Below are 18,498 nucleotides of genomic sequence, written 5' to 3'. Positions count from 1 at the left end.
AATGGTACTTGTAAACCTAAAATAATCTTTGCTCTCACATCAATATCGCTGGTAAAGTAATTAAACATTTTTATTTTCACAATATTTTATATTTTTTAATCACTAACTTTTTAAAAAACAAGAATCATTTTCAGTAGCACTGTCGAAATTAAAAATTTAAGATATAACTATAAAAAAAAATTAATGTTTTAACATTTCAAATAATAAGGTATTATTTTAATTCAATTGTACTAAAGTTAAGAAAAGGAAAATATTAGTAATATTAAACATTTAAAAAATCTAATATTGAATTTAATTAACTAATATTTAGAAAAATTTAAAGAAAATAAACATTCTGTTATACGTTTCTCCATTGTTTTTGTTGATTGAGTTTTTTAATTGATCTTGTTTTGCATAAATTTATTATATTGCATTAGTTTTAATGTCTTAAGAAAATTAAAAAATGAAGAGAATTATATGACTTCAATGTCACATTAAGGTAATGTGTTAAGCATTTTTTTATTTAAAAGCTGGTATGCTTCTCCTGTATAGAATTCTTTTTCTGCACACAAAGTTAAAAATTTGAAAAAGTTCAAAACTGCGCTACCAAAGCAATTTTGCTTCTTGGAGCGTTATTAAATAATACCACCTTATTAAATAAAAGACTTTTAATTTCTAAATGAAAGACTAAAAACTTATTCTTAAAAATTATATTTACAAAATTGAAATTGTGAGATAATAATTATAAATTAAAATTTATTTGTCACTTCTTTATTTATTAGTTAATTAAAAGTTCTTAAAAAAATTTTTTTTTTATTAAAATCACTTAAAACACTACTTAATATATCCAAAAAAACTAAAACCTGTCCTAAAAACTTACCACCTTAGTTTCTGTTTAAACTAACACTCATCCGTTATTTAATTTTTTAACCTTTTATAACTATAAAATATCTGGAATGCACTTTGTGACTTAATGGTGACAAGGATTTTATTTAAGGATTTTTTCATTTAATATTTTTAATTAATTTGAAAAATCAAAATGTAATTTATAAATGTTTTAAGGGTAATTTTCTCTTTATATTTTTATTTACTTTAGGATCCAAGAGTTCTTGATGCTATGCTTCCTTATATGATATCTCAATATGGAAACCCTCATTCAAGAACTCATTCTTATGGATGGGAAGCAGAAAAGGCTGTTGAGACAGCAAGGCAAGTATGAAAAAAATGTTTTTAGCGCATACAGATATTTTATTTTTGCTAATTTTGTTAACATTTTACATTTATTTATTAACACAAAAAGAAAAGCATCCATCCATAATTATTATTTTTTTTTTTTTTTAATTTATTCATGTTTGTTTTTTGTTGTTGCTTTTTTTTTTTTTGAAGTGCTAAAATTGTTATCTTTCTGTAAATAAAATCTTTTTTTATGTTGTATAAACACAGAAAGCTTTGCGGCCATCTATTTATTTTATCCTCCATTAAGTTGTGAGTAAGAATTATGTAATACAGCACTCCCAGTGACTCAATGTTGAGCTGGTGTTTCTGTGCTCAAATTATTAAAAAAATAATAAAAATAATGTGTATGAGCCCTAACAACCAACAGTTTTCTTTTTACTTGATTCTTGTGATTTCTTTAAACAAAAATATAGCACAGGTACAGTTATATTTCATCTCAAATTGCAGTAACATCAATATCTATTACTTTGTGTGATTAGGTTTTGTTTTTATATGAAAATCTTACTATTTTTTACCATGACTTACTAAATTATTATACTAACAATATTAACCCTCGGAATTCAGAAAAATAAGGTTGGCGATATTTAGCTGACCTTAATCTGTTAGAGGTTTGGCATCTGGTCAGCAAAAAAAAATTTGATAAAAAGGTTTTACCATAAAAAAACAAGGTCTGTGATTTTTTGCTGACTTCAAACACTTCTAGGTCAGCATTGCCAAACGCCAACCATAATTTCGAGGGCTGCAATATATTTATATGCAGTCTAACAACAGCTCCAAAAATGTTTGAGAACTTTTAAGCTTTTACAGAGAGAGAACTTCACATGTTCTGGAATCTATTTTTTTATTTTTTTGAATCTGGAGTTCCATAGTCTATATCATTATTTTCCTTAAAGGCTAAAGGTTTGATAAAATTTGATTCTAAAATGAATCTTTTTTTTTTCTTTTTTTTTGCTTATTTAAATTTGCTAAACATTTTTCTATTTCCTAATTACAAATCAATATTATTTGACTCTAAATAGGGTCATAGTTTGATTCAAATTATGACCCTATTTAGAATTTAGAATTTTATGACCCTATTTAGAGTCAATTATATTTGACTCTAAATAGGGTCATAACTTTTAATGCAAAGTTCTATTAGGGACTTTACAGTTAAAAAAATGACTGCTAAATAAATTTTATTAATCTTTAGACTGTTATAACAGAAAATAGTTTAACTTTTTCAACTTAGCATGTTGGAAATCTAATAGGAGCAGATCCAAAGGAAATCATCTTTACTAGTGGAGCTACTGAATCAAATAATATTGCTATTAAGGTGAGTAATTTAAAAAAATTACAGTTATCTATAAAGTTATTACAGATATTTGTTTTAATTATTTATTTGTACAGTTATTTTCTATTATTATTATTATTATTATTATTATTATTATTATTATTATTATTATTATTATTATTATTATATAATATAGTAAAATAGGGTCAAATGGAATAGTAAAGGGTTTTAATTGTTTATTTTTTCACAGAAAAAAAAATTTTTAAAGTTGTAGAGAATATTGAGCTGTATTTAAATATATAAAAATTAAATAATTTTTTTTTAAAACTTTATTTGATTAAAAAAAAATTATTCCATTCTGCACTAACATTCGGGGAAAATGTAATTTGCAAATATATGTGTAATTAAAAAAACAAAAAGCTACTAATAATAACAATTAAAAAAACAATCAGTAATAACAATTAAAAAAATCAACCAAATTAAATGAACTTTTTTATTCTTGTGATGATGTTGAGTCGTTTAGAGGTACTAGAGGTTGAGTTGAGTTTTCAGTTGTGCGGCACTTTTTGGTGCAATAAAACTCAGCGTCTTTTACATATCGCTTTGGTATGCATGTTTGACATAGCCAAACCTTGCAATTTGAATTTTCACACTGGTACTTTTACATATTTTGACTTGCTGAAGCTTTGCCTAAAACTTTGCGACACTTTTTACACTTAAATTGGTTTGCAGCTAATATTTTCGTTGGATTTGTTGCTTAGTTTATTTGCTGTTTGCCATTAGAGCTAAGCTTACATTATTTTTTAGCTTGCTTTGCTGCTTTTTTGCTCTCAACATCTTTCAACCTTTCAAGTTTTTCAGGTTTGTTGAGACACTCCCTTTCGAATCATGGCACATCTACATTTTTTCTTTTTTGTGTGTCAAAGTGTTGGATACGAAACATTTGTTGCAAAGCTGCTGCAAGTGATTGGACTGATTGCAGTTGTTTTTTAACCTCTTTTTGAATTTCCTTTTAAATAGCTGGAAGTACTACAACATTGAAGGTTGTTTGCAGACAGGGTATCATTTTTTCAAGGTGACTTCAGAGCTTATGCTATGTGACATATACTGATGCTAGATATTGGTGTAGATTCAGAGGGCAGTGGCTGAGGTAGTGTAGTTCTTGGTGCTAGTATTGGTGATGATATCATAGATTCTGGTTGTTGAGATGATTGAGAAAGCTCAGGTTCAGATGATGGTGTTTCAAATGTATTAGCAATTTGCAACTTTGACTGATCGATTTTATTGATATCAAGTGGAAACAAGCCAGTATTCTGAAACCCAGTGACTATTTTGGTATGTGTAAAAACTTTACCAGAGCTGAAAAGTTTTTTTGCATTTGACTAAAACATTCTTTTGATAAGTTGCTGAACTTTGTCTCAGCATGAAGCAATAAACATGACATGGCAATAAACACCGACATCTAGTGGCTGCAGAATGTGACGAATGAGCTGGTAAGCAAATTAACAAGATATTGTTTCTGATGCAAATAACTACAACCCGATAAGTGACATGTGTCACATGTTTATCTACAACTAAAATATGAATACCTAAAATTAGATAACTATAATTAAATTGATTTAATCTTTTGTGAATGTAAAATTAGATAAATATAATTAGATAGCTAAAAGTAGATTGAACTAATTACCTGGAATTTTTTAATGGCGGGAACATACACGTTAGTGAGCCACTGCACAAACTGCTTATCTTCCATCCATCTGGATGGAGATATAGCATATATGGCATCATTTGGACCACTTAATCACTAATCTCTGTACAGACATTTTTTTGATTTAAAAATAATGTATAGAGCAAGACGATTACCAGCAGCATTAATGCAATTTCCAACTGTATAATGGATTTTTTCGTTGTTGCCGACCAATTTCAATGGCCATTTTGCACCACGCTGGCAAACTATATTTTGCTTACTATGATCACCAGAGAAGTTAATTTCATCAAAATTCCACAAATGACATAGAGTGTTTTTGTTGATACCTGCTATGTTGAATTCTCTTTGCAGTGTGTTGAAATACTTAATGCTTCTATTTTTTGTGTGCAAGAAGCGGCTCTGAGTGATGAAATATTGCCTATGACTCTGATGCTCTCCACCTCCATGCTCTTCACCAATATCTTGGATGTGTCTGTGAAGAGTTTCTACTGGTGTGCTGAATGATTTAGCAGGTTTGTTTAGTGAAACTTCACTGCTTTGTACATTAACAACCGCAACTTGCTCTTTGATGTATAGTTTTTCTTTTTTCTTTGCAAGTTGTTTCGAGTTCTTTGCAAGTTGTTTCGAGGCATTTTTTTTATTAAAATAGATTTAACAATAATCCATTTGAAGTTTATGCAAAAAATTTATAGAGATAGCTTGGTCACTTGAGACTTAATTAATTAATAAAAACTGCATTTAACAAAAGAGTAACTAGCATATTTCATTCATTCATTAGAATTTTTTGATAAAATCAGTCAATACAAGTCATTCATTTAAATTTAGAATAATAATATAAATAAAACAGCATTTAAGAAGCAAGCTATTGCATCACTTATTATTAGCGTATTTCATTCAATCCCACAATTCTCCTTTTCCGTTTTTTACTCATAACTTTTTTTCCTAAATAGCAAATTTAATTTTAAAAAAAGATTCTTGATCAGCAAAAAAAGTCAAACCAGAAATCTTTTTAAGTGCAATGATATAAATTTTATCTTCCGAAAGTTTTATGTTCATTTTTCAAAATAATAAAAAAAATCTTATTACAGATACTTTTTAAATTTATTAAAAAATTTTAAACTTTATAAGAATTTTTTCATAAAAAATAAAATTTAATATCATCTTACTCAGAAAAGTATTCTCATAAACGTGATTTTAAAATATTTGCAAAATGATTATCCAATAATTATAAGCAAAAGAATAAGTCATAACTGTTTCATTGGACCCGCTATTTTATTTTATCCTGTTTTACTTTATATATTTTGAATTTTATTCTATATATTTTACTCTATATATTTTGAACTTGTTTCTCCGCGCAGCGGCCTTGTTCATCAAGGTTCATGTTTCGGAGTTATAGAGTTGAGAGAGGGTTATAACCACTATTAAATAGCCTCCTCATCTGTAGTGGCTTCATCGGTCTTGAGGAGGTGAATAACAAAAAAAAAAAAGAATTCATTTTTTTGTTGTAAAATTATACACACACATACGCAGATATATATATATATATATATATATATATATATATATATATATATATATATATATATATATATATATATATATATATTGAATACTGCACTATTATATGCTTGAAATGTTTTTAAAAAAAAACAGTTTTTTTTTTTGTTTTTTTTTAATAAAAATAAAAAAACTTTTGATTTAAACTTTAACTTTACTTTTTTTTTAAATTTGACTAATGTTGAATCCTGTCATTATGAATAAGAAATCTAATATCTAATATAAGAAATTTAATCTAATATAAGAAATTATAAATAAAAAAAATTAAATTTTAATTTTTATATTTTGCAAAATGTAAAACAGCTGGAGTGAGAATTCCACAAAGAGAAAGAAATAACTTCATTTTTACCCTCTGGCATACTTTTTATTTTTGGTTTTAAAAAGTTAAAAAATATAGTTCAATTTTAATTAAAAATTAAGAATTAAAATAATTTATAGTTTAATACATATAATAGCATCTAGAAGGTATCTTCATTTTATTATATGGGTAATTCCATATTAAATGACCCAGGTCATGTCACCATACATCTCAGATCCTGATTTTTATACAGTTAAGAGTGCTTAGTAAAATAAGAATTCTTTGAAATTTTTAGCCTCTGGCTCCTAGAATGTCCTAAAAAATGACTATTTTACTTTTAGCAGACTCTGGCCAGACTCTCTTGTCCCCTTAGAATTGCAACATTTATTTAGAAGTGTCAAGTCACATAACTTTAAAAATATTTGTTTCAAATAAAGAAATATTTGTTTTAAGTCACATAACTTTAAAAATATTTAAGCTCTGAAACTTTCAGCATTTGTGTAGTCCTAATGAACGCTTATTAAATTTGTTTCTGGGGCAGATGACCAGAGGGTCCATGGCCCGGGGCACTGGGGCCACGCCCCACTTATTTTTTCAAAAAAAAAATTAATTACAAAAATAGAAAGTCTTAAGATTGTGTTAAGATTTGCTTAGATGGGTCAATGGTCAAAGTATGCATATATCCAGTTGTTGTTGCATGTGCAATGGTACAAATTATGTTGGTAATTGGAACCCAGCACTTATCTGTTCTAGATGGTTAGAAAAGTTTGTTAAAAGGACTGTGCATGTGCATAAATATTACCATAACATCTTGCTCATGCCAATCCAATCAAATGTGTCATATTTACACAGAACAAATTCACCAAATTTCAATGCATTTATGTTAATTTTTAATTTGTTAATGTTATTTTGTTGATTAGGTTAAATACTTTGAATATTAGAAAATGAAAACACATGTTATATTAAAATCTTCACTTGTTTGTTTAAAACTAATTGTATCTATAGATTCTGAGTTAAAATGATGATAACTCATAATTCCAGGAATTTTTCTACTTAGCTAAAAGCGTTTTTTCAAAAAAGTTTTTCTTTTTCAATTTTGAAAAAAGTAAACCCTTGAATATTTTTTGCACAGCAGTCAAGCATTTTATTACATTCAATATCTGGTCATTTATGGGACTCTGTAAACTTGCATTTGCAGTTAATCGTTTTACAGTGCCACCAATACTGTCATATGGTGACTTATCATGACTTGTAGCAAAAATGTCCACTCTGCATCAGTATCAAAATCATCTTTATGGAGACAGATATTTTAAAACTTTTTTGGTTTTAACCTTAAAGAATCTTTGAAATATTAGAATGGTTTTCTTTTAAATAATTAGCTATTTGTATCTTAACTTCATACACAAAACCAATGTCATGCTCATTATCTTCTGACATGAAGCAAAACGATTTTCCTTCAAACTGGTCAATTTCGTTTAATAAATAAAAGGCAACGGGGTTTAACATGCATTAACTTTGACACCAATGGTAACTTTAGATTATTTAGATTATAACTTTAGATCTTGAATCACAACCCTGTAGTTTGAATCACAACCCTGTAGTTTTCTGCTAAAGACAATAAGCAGTCTTTTGCCAAATTTTCATTCTGTTGCCTTAGGTATCTTGTTTGAAATTTTTCAATGTAGGAACAGTTAACTTGTTTATTGCATCAATTTGTATTCTTAAATTGTTGTTGTCTCACAGATCAATGTTTTTATATCTGTTTTCTTTAAAAAGTTTAATTATACAATGAAAAATTCTGTTAAAATCACTATTTTAGATGGATGACAGTTTTTAATCCATATACTTGCAAATCAAAAATCTTATAAACATATATACTTTTTTTTTTTTTTATCATCTAGGAAATTTTATTAAAGCAAATGGATTATACTTATCTATAGAGAAGCACATAGTTACTTCTTTGATGAGTTGAAATCCTATACTTTTGCTTTATATATATATATATATATATATATATATATATATATATATATATATATATATATATATATATATATATATATATATATATATATATATATATATACACAGTATTGGACAAAACATTTGCAACCAACATCGAACAATGCTAAAAAGTGTTCCTAATTTTAAATTTCTTAAAAATGAAACAAACTATACTACCACAGGAAACAGTTTAGGAGTCTGGAGTCATAGCATGCCATGACATGAGCAATCAGTTGACAGGTGACAGCACACAGGCAGATATTCGTTGACAAGTACCATTTTGCAGCGGACAAAACAAGTGCAACTTTTTTGGTTTGTTTCATTTTCTTAAGTCTGGTCCGTGTCAACGTCACGCAAGTTTTTTAATAATTAAAGGAAGTATCCAGAAGTTTCCAGAAGAAGCATCTGGAAGCATCGAAAAGAAGCATTTAAAATCTTCCAGAACAAGTTCACACAGGTTCATTTTACTATATAAGAGACATGTAAATCGACATGTAATTCAGTCAGTATATGGAAGTCAATCAGTCAGTATTATCAAGACAGTTTATCGAAGTGAGTTTTATCAAAGTGTTTTATCGAAGAACATCAATACAAGAAGTGAAATACAACAAGTGTTTCATTACATCAATACAGTCCACATCCAACCAAGACGTTGTGTTCCACAGAGCATTATTGTATCATCACAAGGTAAATGTAACACGAAAAGCCTTGAGAAGCGTGATTATTCATTTTTATTATTTTTATGACTTTAAGTGCAAAAATGGCTCTCGACAGTCTTGGATTGGAACTAAGAAAGAAAATTATTGGCAATTACGTAAGTGGAATGTCACAAAAAAGTATTTGTGATAAATATCGCGTAAAAAATGGATCGTATCAAGACTATGTTCCAAATATCGTTCTACGGGGAAGTTGGCAGCAGATAACAAAGGTGGAAGACTACCTGCCACCACTTCTAGAGAGAATTCTATGATCGTCAGATCCATCAAGAAGGATCCCTGGATATCATCAGTCGAGATACAAAAGCAATTAGAGCTGCCTGTATTGGACCGAACAATCAGACGACGTGCTGTTGAATCCGGATTGTTTTCTCGACGCCCTGCAAAGAAACCGCCGATTTCACTAAAAACCAGAAGAAAAGACTCCTGTTTGCTACATCTCATATTGACTGGAATGTGCAGAAATGGCGAACTGTCCTGTTCAGTGATGAATCAAAGTTCAACATCATCGGGAGCGATGGCATTTGCCGTGTATGTTGACCGGCCGGAAAACGCCTCGATATACATTACTGACATAAGACTGTGAAGCATGGTGGAGGCAATGCAATGGTCTGGGGGTGTTTTTCTGCTAACGGTCTAGGTCCAATACATCGAAATGATGGAATAATGGACTGTTTCATGTATAAAAATATCCTGAAAGATATTATGTTACCTCATGCTGAATGGAATATGCCAATAAAATGGGTTTTTCAGCAAGACAACGATCCGAAACACACTGCAAAAGTAGTCAAGCATTGGTTTCAAGAGAACCACCTATCGGTGACGGATTGGCCGCCTCAATCTCCGGATCTCAACCCTATCGAGAACCTGTTGGAGATTGTCAACCGCAGAATTAATCGTGATGGTGTTCGTAATAAGGATCAACTGTTTGAACAAATCCAAAAGGCCTGGGCAGCGATTCCACAAAGTTTCATTGATCACCTGATCGAATCTATGCCTTGAAGATGCAAGGCTGTGATCGACAACAAAGGATTCGCCACGAAATATTGATAGCAAAATACAGCTTGGTCAACATTTTGTCGAGTTGCACTTGTTTTGTCCAGAAGGAAATCAACTTTTTTTTAATACTTTTGATTAATTTATTAATTTTCGTGTACAAATAATGAACTTTGTGATGAATAAAACTTGAAGAACTTTGTCTCTAAACAGTTACATAGTTATTTCTCTAAATTGAAAAATGCAGCACTTTTATATAAAGAACTAAATTAGCATTATTTGGTTGCACTCGTTTTGTCCGATACTGTATATTAGGGTGTTTCATTTCCGACAAATTTTCGAAAATGATTACGTTACATGCATAACGGGGTAAATAATGTGCCAAAAAAAAGTCTGAAAAATTTTCAAAATTTTAAAATGTCATCTAGAGGTCGCCATCTTGAAAAAACAGCGTTTTTTACACTTTTTTCAACTTTAAACTTGAAAAACTTAAAAAATAATTAAATTTATGTTACGTTACTGGGTGTATATATTAAAGGTTATTATATGAACATTTGGTGAAATTTTCAGAAAAATTGGTAAATGTCTAGAGGTCGCCGTATTAAAATATAAAGCTAAAAAACTTGTTATTTTTTTAAATCTTAAAAAAAATTTAACTGGGCTATTTTTAGGCTTTAGCTTTTCTAAGAATAATAATTAATAAAGAAGATATTAGTAACATACAAAATACTATAAAGTATTAATTAGTTTTGATTTCGAATCGGATGAATTTTGCTTTCTGTGTTGTTCCACAACTTGCAAAATAAATTGTCGTTGTTCTTCATTTTGTGCACACTCGCGGAAATCACCAATAAGTTTTATTCCTCTTTCGGCGCAATCATTTGTTACCTCTAATTGTTTAACAAAATCATCTGCAGTTCGATAATCTTGGAAGAATTTCCACTGTTGTGGATTCATCTGGAGCCATTCCTGGTTGTTTATTACCCCTAATAAATCAAAAAGAAGCCACGACCGTGGTCCAATTAAAAAATAAATAACGGTTGAAGAACTTAATGTCGAAAATTTTGGTTTCCCAATTAAAAATGTTTTTGGTCTTGGGGTAGAAAAAAGTTTCTTTGCCATTATTGTTCTGGTAAATTCTGACAATTTTTCATTAAATAAAGATAGAATAACAAGCTCTTATGTTAAATACCAAATGTTAAATACGGTTATGTTAAATACGGTTAATCGACGAAATCACAGCGGTTGCGATATCTGAATCTTCTTGATACCAGTTCATTGCAAAAAAAAATTTGAAGTCATCAACTGGAGCAAATACGGAAATCCTCGAGCGGAGAAATTGCATCGAATAAAAAAGACTAATAAACTTAGCCATGCGGTGGATCATAATTTGTTCATTATTGGACATAATAAATTTATTAGATAAGAGTTCCATTTTTAAAATATATATGGAATGTGACATAAATCTGGCATTGTGAATTGCACCTGGTTTGTGAATTTTGAATATTCTTTCCATTGATAGTTTCCCCCCAAGGTAGATAATAGTTAATTCAATTAACTCAAGATAATCTTCTCGCGGAAATATTTTCTCTTTGAGGCATTGGTAAGCCCATTTCAGAACTAAACTTGCTTGATTAAATATTTCTGATTTAATATCAGTAGGCCATTTAAAAAAATTCAGGTTTGAGTAATCAATATCAATTCTAGAAAATTCGGCTCGGAAACGTTGAAAATAGGTTCATCTGGATTTTTGCTACCTCCTCTTAATGCGGTAAATGCATGCTTAATGTGTAGCTCATTATGATGATGGCGACATGCGAGCCATAGAAGAGGTCTCTTTAACTCAATTTCAATTAAAGTTGCTGCTCCTTTTTTATTACCTGTGTTGCTTGCTGTTGTATCAAAGCATATACCAACAATGTTTTCCAAAATGTTCCAATCTTGCGCAAGTTTCACGACCTCGTCACATTGAGTTTTACCTGTCGAATCTTTAATCAAAGGTACACCAATAAGTTTCGGCCTGCAAATAAAACTTAAGTTAGTTTCTTTGAATACAAAAATAAAAAATATACATAGGATTTATATAAATAAATAAATAAGTACCCGTTAAGAGATCCGCTAATAAGAACTGCTACACGTTCTTCATTATGAGCTATGTCTAAATGAAAAAGCTTCGAATCCCAGTGCAAAATGGCCTTTTTAGGTTTGTTTATCTCCCAGTCAGCTTTAATTGACAGAACAATATTCTTTCGCGCATTTTGTCTTTGACGATGCACAGTTGATACTGACATAGAAATTTCATTAAGTTTGCCTCCGCTTTTGCAGATGATAGTGGATTGAAATAGAAGTTGTTGGCGAACTGATAAACAACATCGATCAGCCACAGATGCCGTTACTTCTGAGAGCTTCTTTGATGATATCTCTAGTGAATTTGTTAAAGGCACCTTTCTTTTCTTTAGTGGTAAAGGAGTAAACTCTGTATCTTTTTGATCTTCTTCGTCAGCACTTTCGACTATTTCACTGACATCAAAGGCACTCGATTTTTGATCTTCGGTTGAACTTTTCCGAAAATCTATGCTTAGTCTATCTTCTCGACGTTCTAAAAATTTTGAAACATCTAGATCGATGCTACCTGTCATATGATACTTTCTGCTACTCTTTTGATCTTCATAAAATGCCCAATCTTCTTTCCATTTTGGTCTACGTGATACTAATAACTGTTCATATGCATTTACTGCTGAAATGTCGCAAAGTTTCTCAAGTTCATTACAAAATGTGACAATTTTTTCTTTTCCAGCTTTAACATCTCGACTTGCGTGATCAATTTTTTTTATTTTCACCATTTCCACAAACATTTTGGTAACCAATGAAAGACAAGAGTTATCTGAACGAACTGGTACTCCAGCTTTTTCCCAAACTTCCTTAAGCTCACCAAGAACAAGTTTAAAAATATCTCTTGCAGAAGTGTCGCCTTTTGAATAAAAATGTAAATGAGAGTATCTACCCAAAACATGTTTTTTTGTTGGTAGACGACTGAAACTTGATAATTTATTGGATTCAGGGTAACCAATTAACCAATCTTGATTATTTTTTCTTAGGTTCATCGTTACAATAAAATATTCGCTTTTCCAACTAGTTTTAAAATTGTTTTAATATTTCAATTTTGCTAATTGAAATAAGAACGAATTTTTTAAAATAAATTTATGAAATTTATATTCATACGTCCAGATGTTTATTTTGCAAACTATTTAATCACGCAACAACTTTTAGTGGTCAATTATGCTCAAAACATAAATTATGCATTTTATTAAAGGTGAAAGCATTTAAGCAATTATCAGCAAAAAAATATGTTGAAAAAATAAAACTTTATAATTCGGCGACCACTAGACATTTACCAATTTTTCTGAAAATTTCACCAAATGTTCATATAATAACCTTTAATATATACACCCAGTAACGTAACATAAATTTAATTATTTTTTAAGTTTTTCAAGTTTACAGTTGAAAAAAGTGTAAAAAACGCTGTTTTTTCAAGATGGCGACCTCTAGATGACATTTTAAAATTTTGAAAATTTTTCTGACTTTTTTTTGGCACATTATTTACCCTGTTATGCATGTAACGTAATCATTTTCGAAAATTTGTCGGAAATGAAACACCCTACTGTATATATATATATATATATATATATATATATATATATATATATATATATATATATATATATATATATATATATATATATATATATATATATATATATATATATATATATATATATTAATTTATAAAAGTTTATCTATTTATATCTAAAATTTATTGAAAAAAGAAAGATTCTATTTTTAATATAATTGTTTTCTCTTTGATTCTCCTAACTTTTTTCTTCAAAAAATTGTTGCTCGTGACCGAATCTCCTTAAATATTAGAAAAATATCTCCTTAAATCTCCTTAAAATCCCTAATTTTAGCCCCAGTTTTAATAGTGGGAACCCTTTACTTTCTTAAAACATTTTAAGAAAGACCATTGAATACAGAATGATCGAAAACCGAATGGAACAAATAGAAACAAAAAATTTTTGAAGACAATATTTTCAAAATTATCTTTATTTTGTTAAAAATGAAAAAAAAAAATTTTTTTGAGAAAATAGGTGGGGCGTGGGCCATAGACTCTCTGGTCGTCTGCCCCAGAAACAATTTTAACAAGCTTTCATTAGGACTACACAAATGCTGAAAGTTTCAGAGCTCCAGTTTGTCTGTAAGGTAATAAAAAATATCTCACAAAATCCCAATGCAAAAAGTGGGGCACTTAGCCCAGTTCCCCCTAATGTCTTGGGACCCTGAAAACAATTTTAACAATAGCATTCATTGGCGCTACAGAAATTCCAAAAGTTTTAGAGCTCTAGCTGGTTTGGAAGTTAGTGATAAGCCAATTGCAATATTCCGCTACAAAAAAGTGGGAACCGTGCCCCGTTATCCATATATGGAAATCCATATACTTGCAGATCAAAATCTTTATATTTTTTGAAAAATCAATGAATATAGAATAATGTGTAATAATTTTTTTGATATCATAAAGGCCACATGGGTTTCTTGAGCATTATAAACAAGTACATAAAAATTGCTTAAACTTATTTAAATTGATAATTACAGGTACTTAATGGTAATTTTATACACTTCTGATCATTCCATTGGATTTGTCACCCCCAAGAATAGCCAGTTACAAGTTTTTAAGTAGAAAATGTGACTTGAAACCTTTAGATAAATGTTGCAATTCTAAGGTGACAAGAGGCCAGTATCTGCTAAAAGTAAAATGGTCATATTTCAGGATCTTCTTGGAGCCAGAGGCTAAAATTTTCATGGAATTCTTGTTTTAATAAGTATTCTCAACTATATAAAAATCAGTAAAATCTGAGATGTAGGGTAATATTTTTAAAAATTCTGGGCCATTTGACATGGAATTACCCATATCCATTAATATTGATATTTATTTACATATATAATGGGAGAAAGTAATACTCCCTAGCCCCTTGTGGTTTAAATGGTTTTCATTAAAAAATTTTAATGATAACCATTTAAACTACACAAGTAACCATAGTTAACTATATTAACTGCAAAAATAATTTTAAAATGTAAGTTTAAAAATATTTTATTCATTTTGTCTGAATAGCATAATGTAGATGATGAGTAGATGTTGCTTTAAAAACAGAAAATTCAAAAAGTTACTGTTTATTCTTTTTTTATGATGTTGAAAATATATAAGCAAATAAAATTAAAATTAAGTTTAATGTTTTAAGTATAGAATAATATAAAAATAGAAGATTAAATTGAAATTATTTATGTAAAAATGGAAATATTTAAAGGAATATACATATTGGAGATGAATAGACAAATAAAAATAAAAAGAATTTAAATGCAATAAAAAAGGAAAAAAAGTAGAAAATGTGGAAAGGGTATAACAGCTGAATTAATTTTGATAATTTTAGGTAGAAGACACACATTTAAAATTTATTAATATTCAGTTATATTAAAGAAATATTAATAATAAGGTAATGATATTTTAATGAAAGTGATCTAAGATGGGTTTGTCTGTGTAACAAAGTTAGACTTCAAAACAATGATTGAAAGCATTGGAACAAAACTTTGAAGTTTAAAATAGTGGTCATATTTGTAATGAAATAAAACAAAAACTTGGATTGGATAAAGCAGGGTTTTTTTATTATGAAAAACCGGTTGACAACATTTACAGTTTTTTAAAAACTGTAACAATAATTGAGACCAAGATAGTTTTGAATGCATTATTTATAATCAATAATACCATAAAATGATGCTAACTTCCCAGATCTCAGAGATTAAGTATTGGAGTAAAGTTCTTTAGAAATCACAGTTGAAGTTTACAGAGACAATCTTTTTTGTAGCCTGCTCTCAATTAACCTAGAAAATAAAAAATGTTTTTTAATTTATTTATTTCAGTTTAAAAGTTATTTAAATTAAGTTTAAAGAATTTAAAGTTGCCAAACCAAATTATTAAGATATTAACGAAAAATCTCATGCTTTTAATTGTCATTGTTTTTTTGTTTTTTTTTAATTGTTACTTAATCTTATCCTTTGCAAAGCTGCCAGGGTAAACAGAAATGGACACACAAAATTTTTAAACAAATATCTGAATAAATTTATGCATCTTTCTTATTTTATATTTGTATAGTCCTGTTATTAGTTTTGCTTATTTGAAAATAAAACATGATTTATGATTTTTATTCAAGTATTATACATTTTACAGAACATTCTATTCAAGGCAAACATCCTCCTTTTTGTTTAGAACAAAAGCAAATTAAAATTATAATTTTTACAGTGTTTTTCTATATCATGGTGGCCATCGTATTATATGTTCTATATTTATCTTTATCTTATTGTATATTCCATTTTTATTTAAACAGAATGAACTTTTTTATTTTGTTTTTTTCTTGTCTGCTTATCACCATGTATTTTATTAACTAATAATTAGTTTCAATAAACAACAATTTTATTGAATATTTGATAAATTATCTAACTTTAATTATAAAGTATGTTGATTTAACTTGTATTTATTGATATGGATTATAATACTAACAATAATGTAGTTTGAAATGTTTTTTTTACCTAACAAAATGGAAAGCCCAAAATTTTAAGTAAAATTTAACTTCTACAAAAATATTTATTTTTATTGTTGTCAAAAGTTAACATGTTAATCAAAAAACAAAATGCCTTTAAAATAGTCTAATTTTTTGATATTTGCTTTAGTTCTTTAAACATAATTTAAATAACTTTTAAATTTGAATAAATAAAATAAATTAAAAAATTTAGCTTAAAACTCTAAACTTATTTTTTAAGTTTTATTTAAGAAATGGTATGTGTATGTGGTATGTACCACATACACTAGACTACAAGGTATGTAAGTAAACACAATTAAAAGTAGCCTCCTCGACTGTAGTGGCTTTCACTGCCTTGGGGCGGTAAAATAACGTTAAAATAAAATTTGTCTTAAAGTAATTCAGGTAAATTTTATTACTTTCTGTGTAAGCTTTTTAACAATGAATGAAGCCAGATCACTCTTTTAATAACTAAAAAAAATTATTTTTGTACTTTTTGTGCTTTTTATTTTTGTTACAGGGTGTTGCAAAGTTTAATAAAAGAAAAAAAAATCACATTATTACCTCACAAACTGTAAGTAAAATTTTTTTTAAAAAAACTTGTTTTAATTTAATTTTTTAAACAATATGTTTTTTTTGTTTTTTATTGTGAAGTTTCTTTTTAAAACTTTTTAATTTAAATGTTTTCTTTTTAAGGTAAAATAAATCAATTTGATTCAAATTCAAATTTTATAATAATTAAGTTTGAGTATAAAAGCTCACTGAGTGAGTTTCTATTTTTTAATTTGTTTGGAGTTATAAATTTCTCTCGTTATAAAACAATTGAGTAAAAAATTTGAGCTAAAATGAATCAGTTATAAGTAGTATTATGGAATGGGTTTAAAAACTTTTAAACCAGGTTTGAAGTAGTAAAATCAGGTTTGAAGTTGTAAAACCAGGTTTGAAGTAGTAAAATCAGGTTTGAAGTTGTTAACTTTCTTTATATCTATTTATTATAAAGTATAGGCTGGCTATTTTAGTCAATATAAGCCTGTAATTGCTAATATGCCTCTCGGTAATTATGATTTAACAGTACAACTATATATTTAACAGGAGCATAAATGTGTGTTAGATTCATGCCGATATTTAGAAGGAGAAGGTTTTAATGTAACCTACTTACCAGTTAAATCCAATGGACTAGTAGATATTCAGGTATCTTGTTTTAATGTTTTAATTTTTTTATAAATTGGAAAGTTTGTTTCACACACACACACACACACACACACACACACACACACACACACACACACACACACACACACACACACACACACATATATATATATATATATATATATATATTATTGTTCTGTTCCTTAAGAACATTGAGCATTCTATTTGTAGAATACACTAACATAATTTATATATATATAAATTAAATTAGTGTAAAACTCTCAACAAGTATAGATTTCAAATTCGTATTTATTTTTGCGTTAGCTGAGTTAGTTTGCTGTTTGGATTTTAGGTTTTTAGTAATTTGGTTACCAAGATCTTATTAAGACATTATTAAGGTTAATGTTATTGTGATTTGTGTATCAAGGTTAAGCATTGTGCATTGTTTTTGTGGTCCTCTGCGTCTTAGGTTTATGTGTTACTTTTTTGTCTTTTCTACATTAAAGTTAATGTCAGTTTGTAATATGGTGTTTCGTTCTTAAAAAAAGATTAGTTAAATTGATTAGTTAAATAGATTAATTAAAATTAGAAAATAGATTAGTCAGCATAGAGTTTACATCTTGATTTTATTTGGAAGATAAATATTGTAAATAGTATTGCTTCTATCACTGAAGCTTGCAGTATGTCACTTTAATCTGAAACCTTCTCTGAAAATTTCTCCAAAAACTACTTTTTCCATTCATGCCTCAATTCAGTGTGTGATTTCATCACCGATTCCATGTTTTCTACATTAATAGATAAGGCACTTGTGGTGCACTTTGTCAAAAACTAGCAAAATCAAGATATTTCAACAATGATAAACTTTTCACAGCTAACTTAAATTAAGTTAACTTAAATTAACTCTTGTAATTTGAACTCCTGTAATTTGAAAGATAATTTAAATTAAACTATTTCATTGG

General features: G+C 28.3%; 1 protein-coding gene across 1 annotated transcript in view; it reads left to right on the top strand.

Annotated features, from left to right (window-relative positions):
* Positions 1 to 18,498, top strand: part of LOC100211782 (cysteine desulfurase) — a 44,886-nt gene that overhangs the window by 10,786 nt on the left and 15,602 nt on the right. Inside the window, exons 3-6 of the mRNA XM_065820444.1 lie at positions 1,076 to 1,192; positions 2,444 to 2,527; positions 16,908 to 16,961; positions 17,480 to 17,578. Of these exons, the coding sequence (XP_065676516.1) occupies positions 1,076 to 1,192; positions 2,444 to 2,527; positions 16,908 to 16,961; positions 17,480 to 17,578 (354 nt within the window). The remainder of the gene's footprint in view (positions 1 to 1,075; positions 1,193 to 2,443; positions 2,528 to 16,907; positions 16,962 to 17,479; positions 17,579 to 18,498) is intronic.

Source organism: Hydra vulgaris, chromosome 15 (genome assembly GCF_038396675.1).
Source record: "Hydra vulgaris chromosome 15, alternate assembly HydraT2T_AEP".
Taxonomy (NCBI): Eukaryota; Metazoa; Cnidaria; class Hydrozoa; order Anthoathecata; family Hydridae; genus Hydra; species Hydra vulgaris.
Note: the sequence above shows the minus strand (reverse complement) of the source record. Positions and strands in the feature narration are given on the sequence as shown.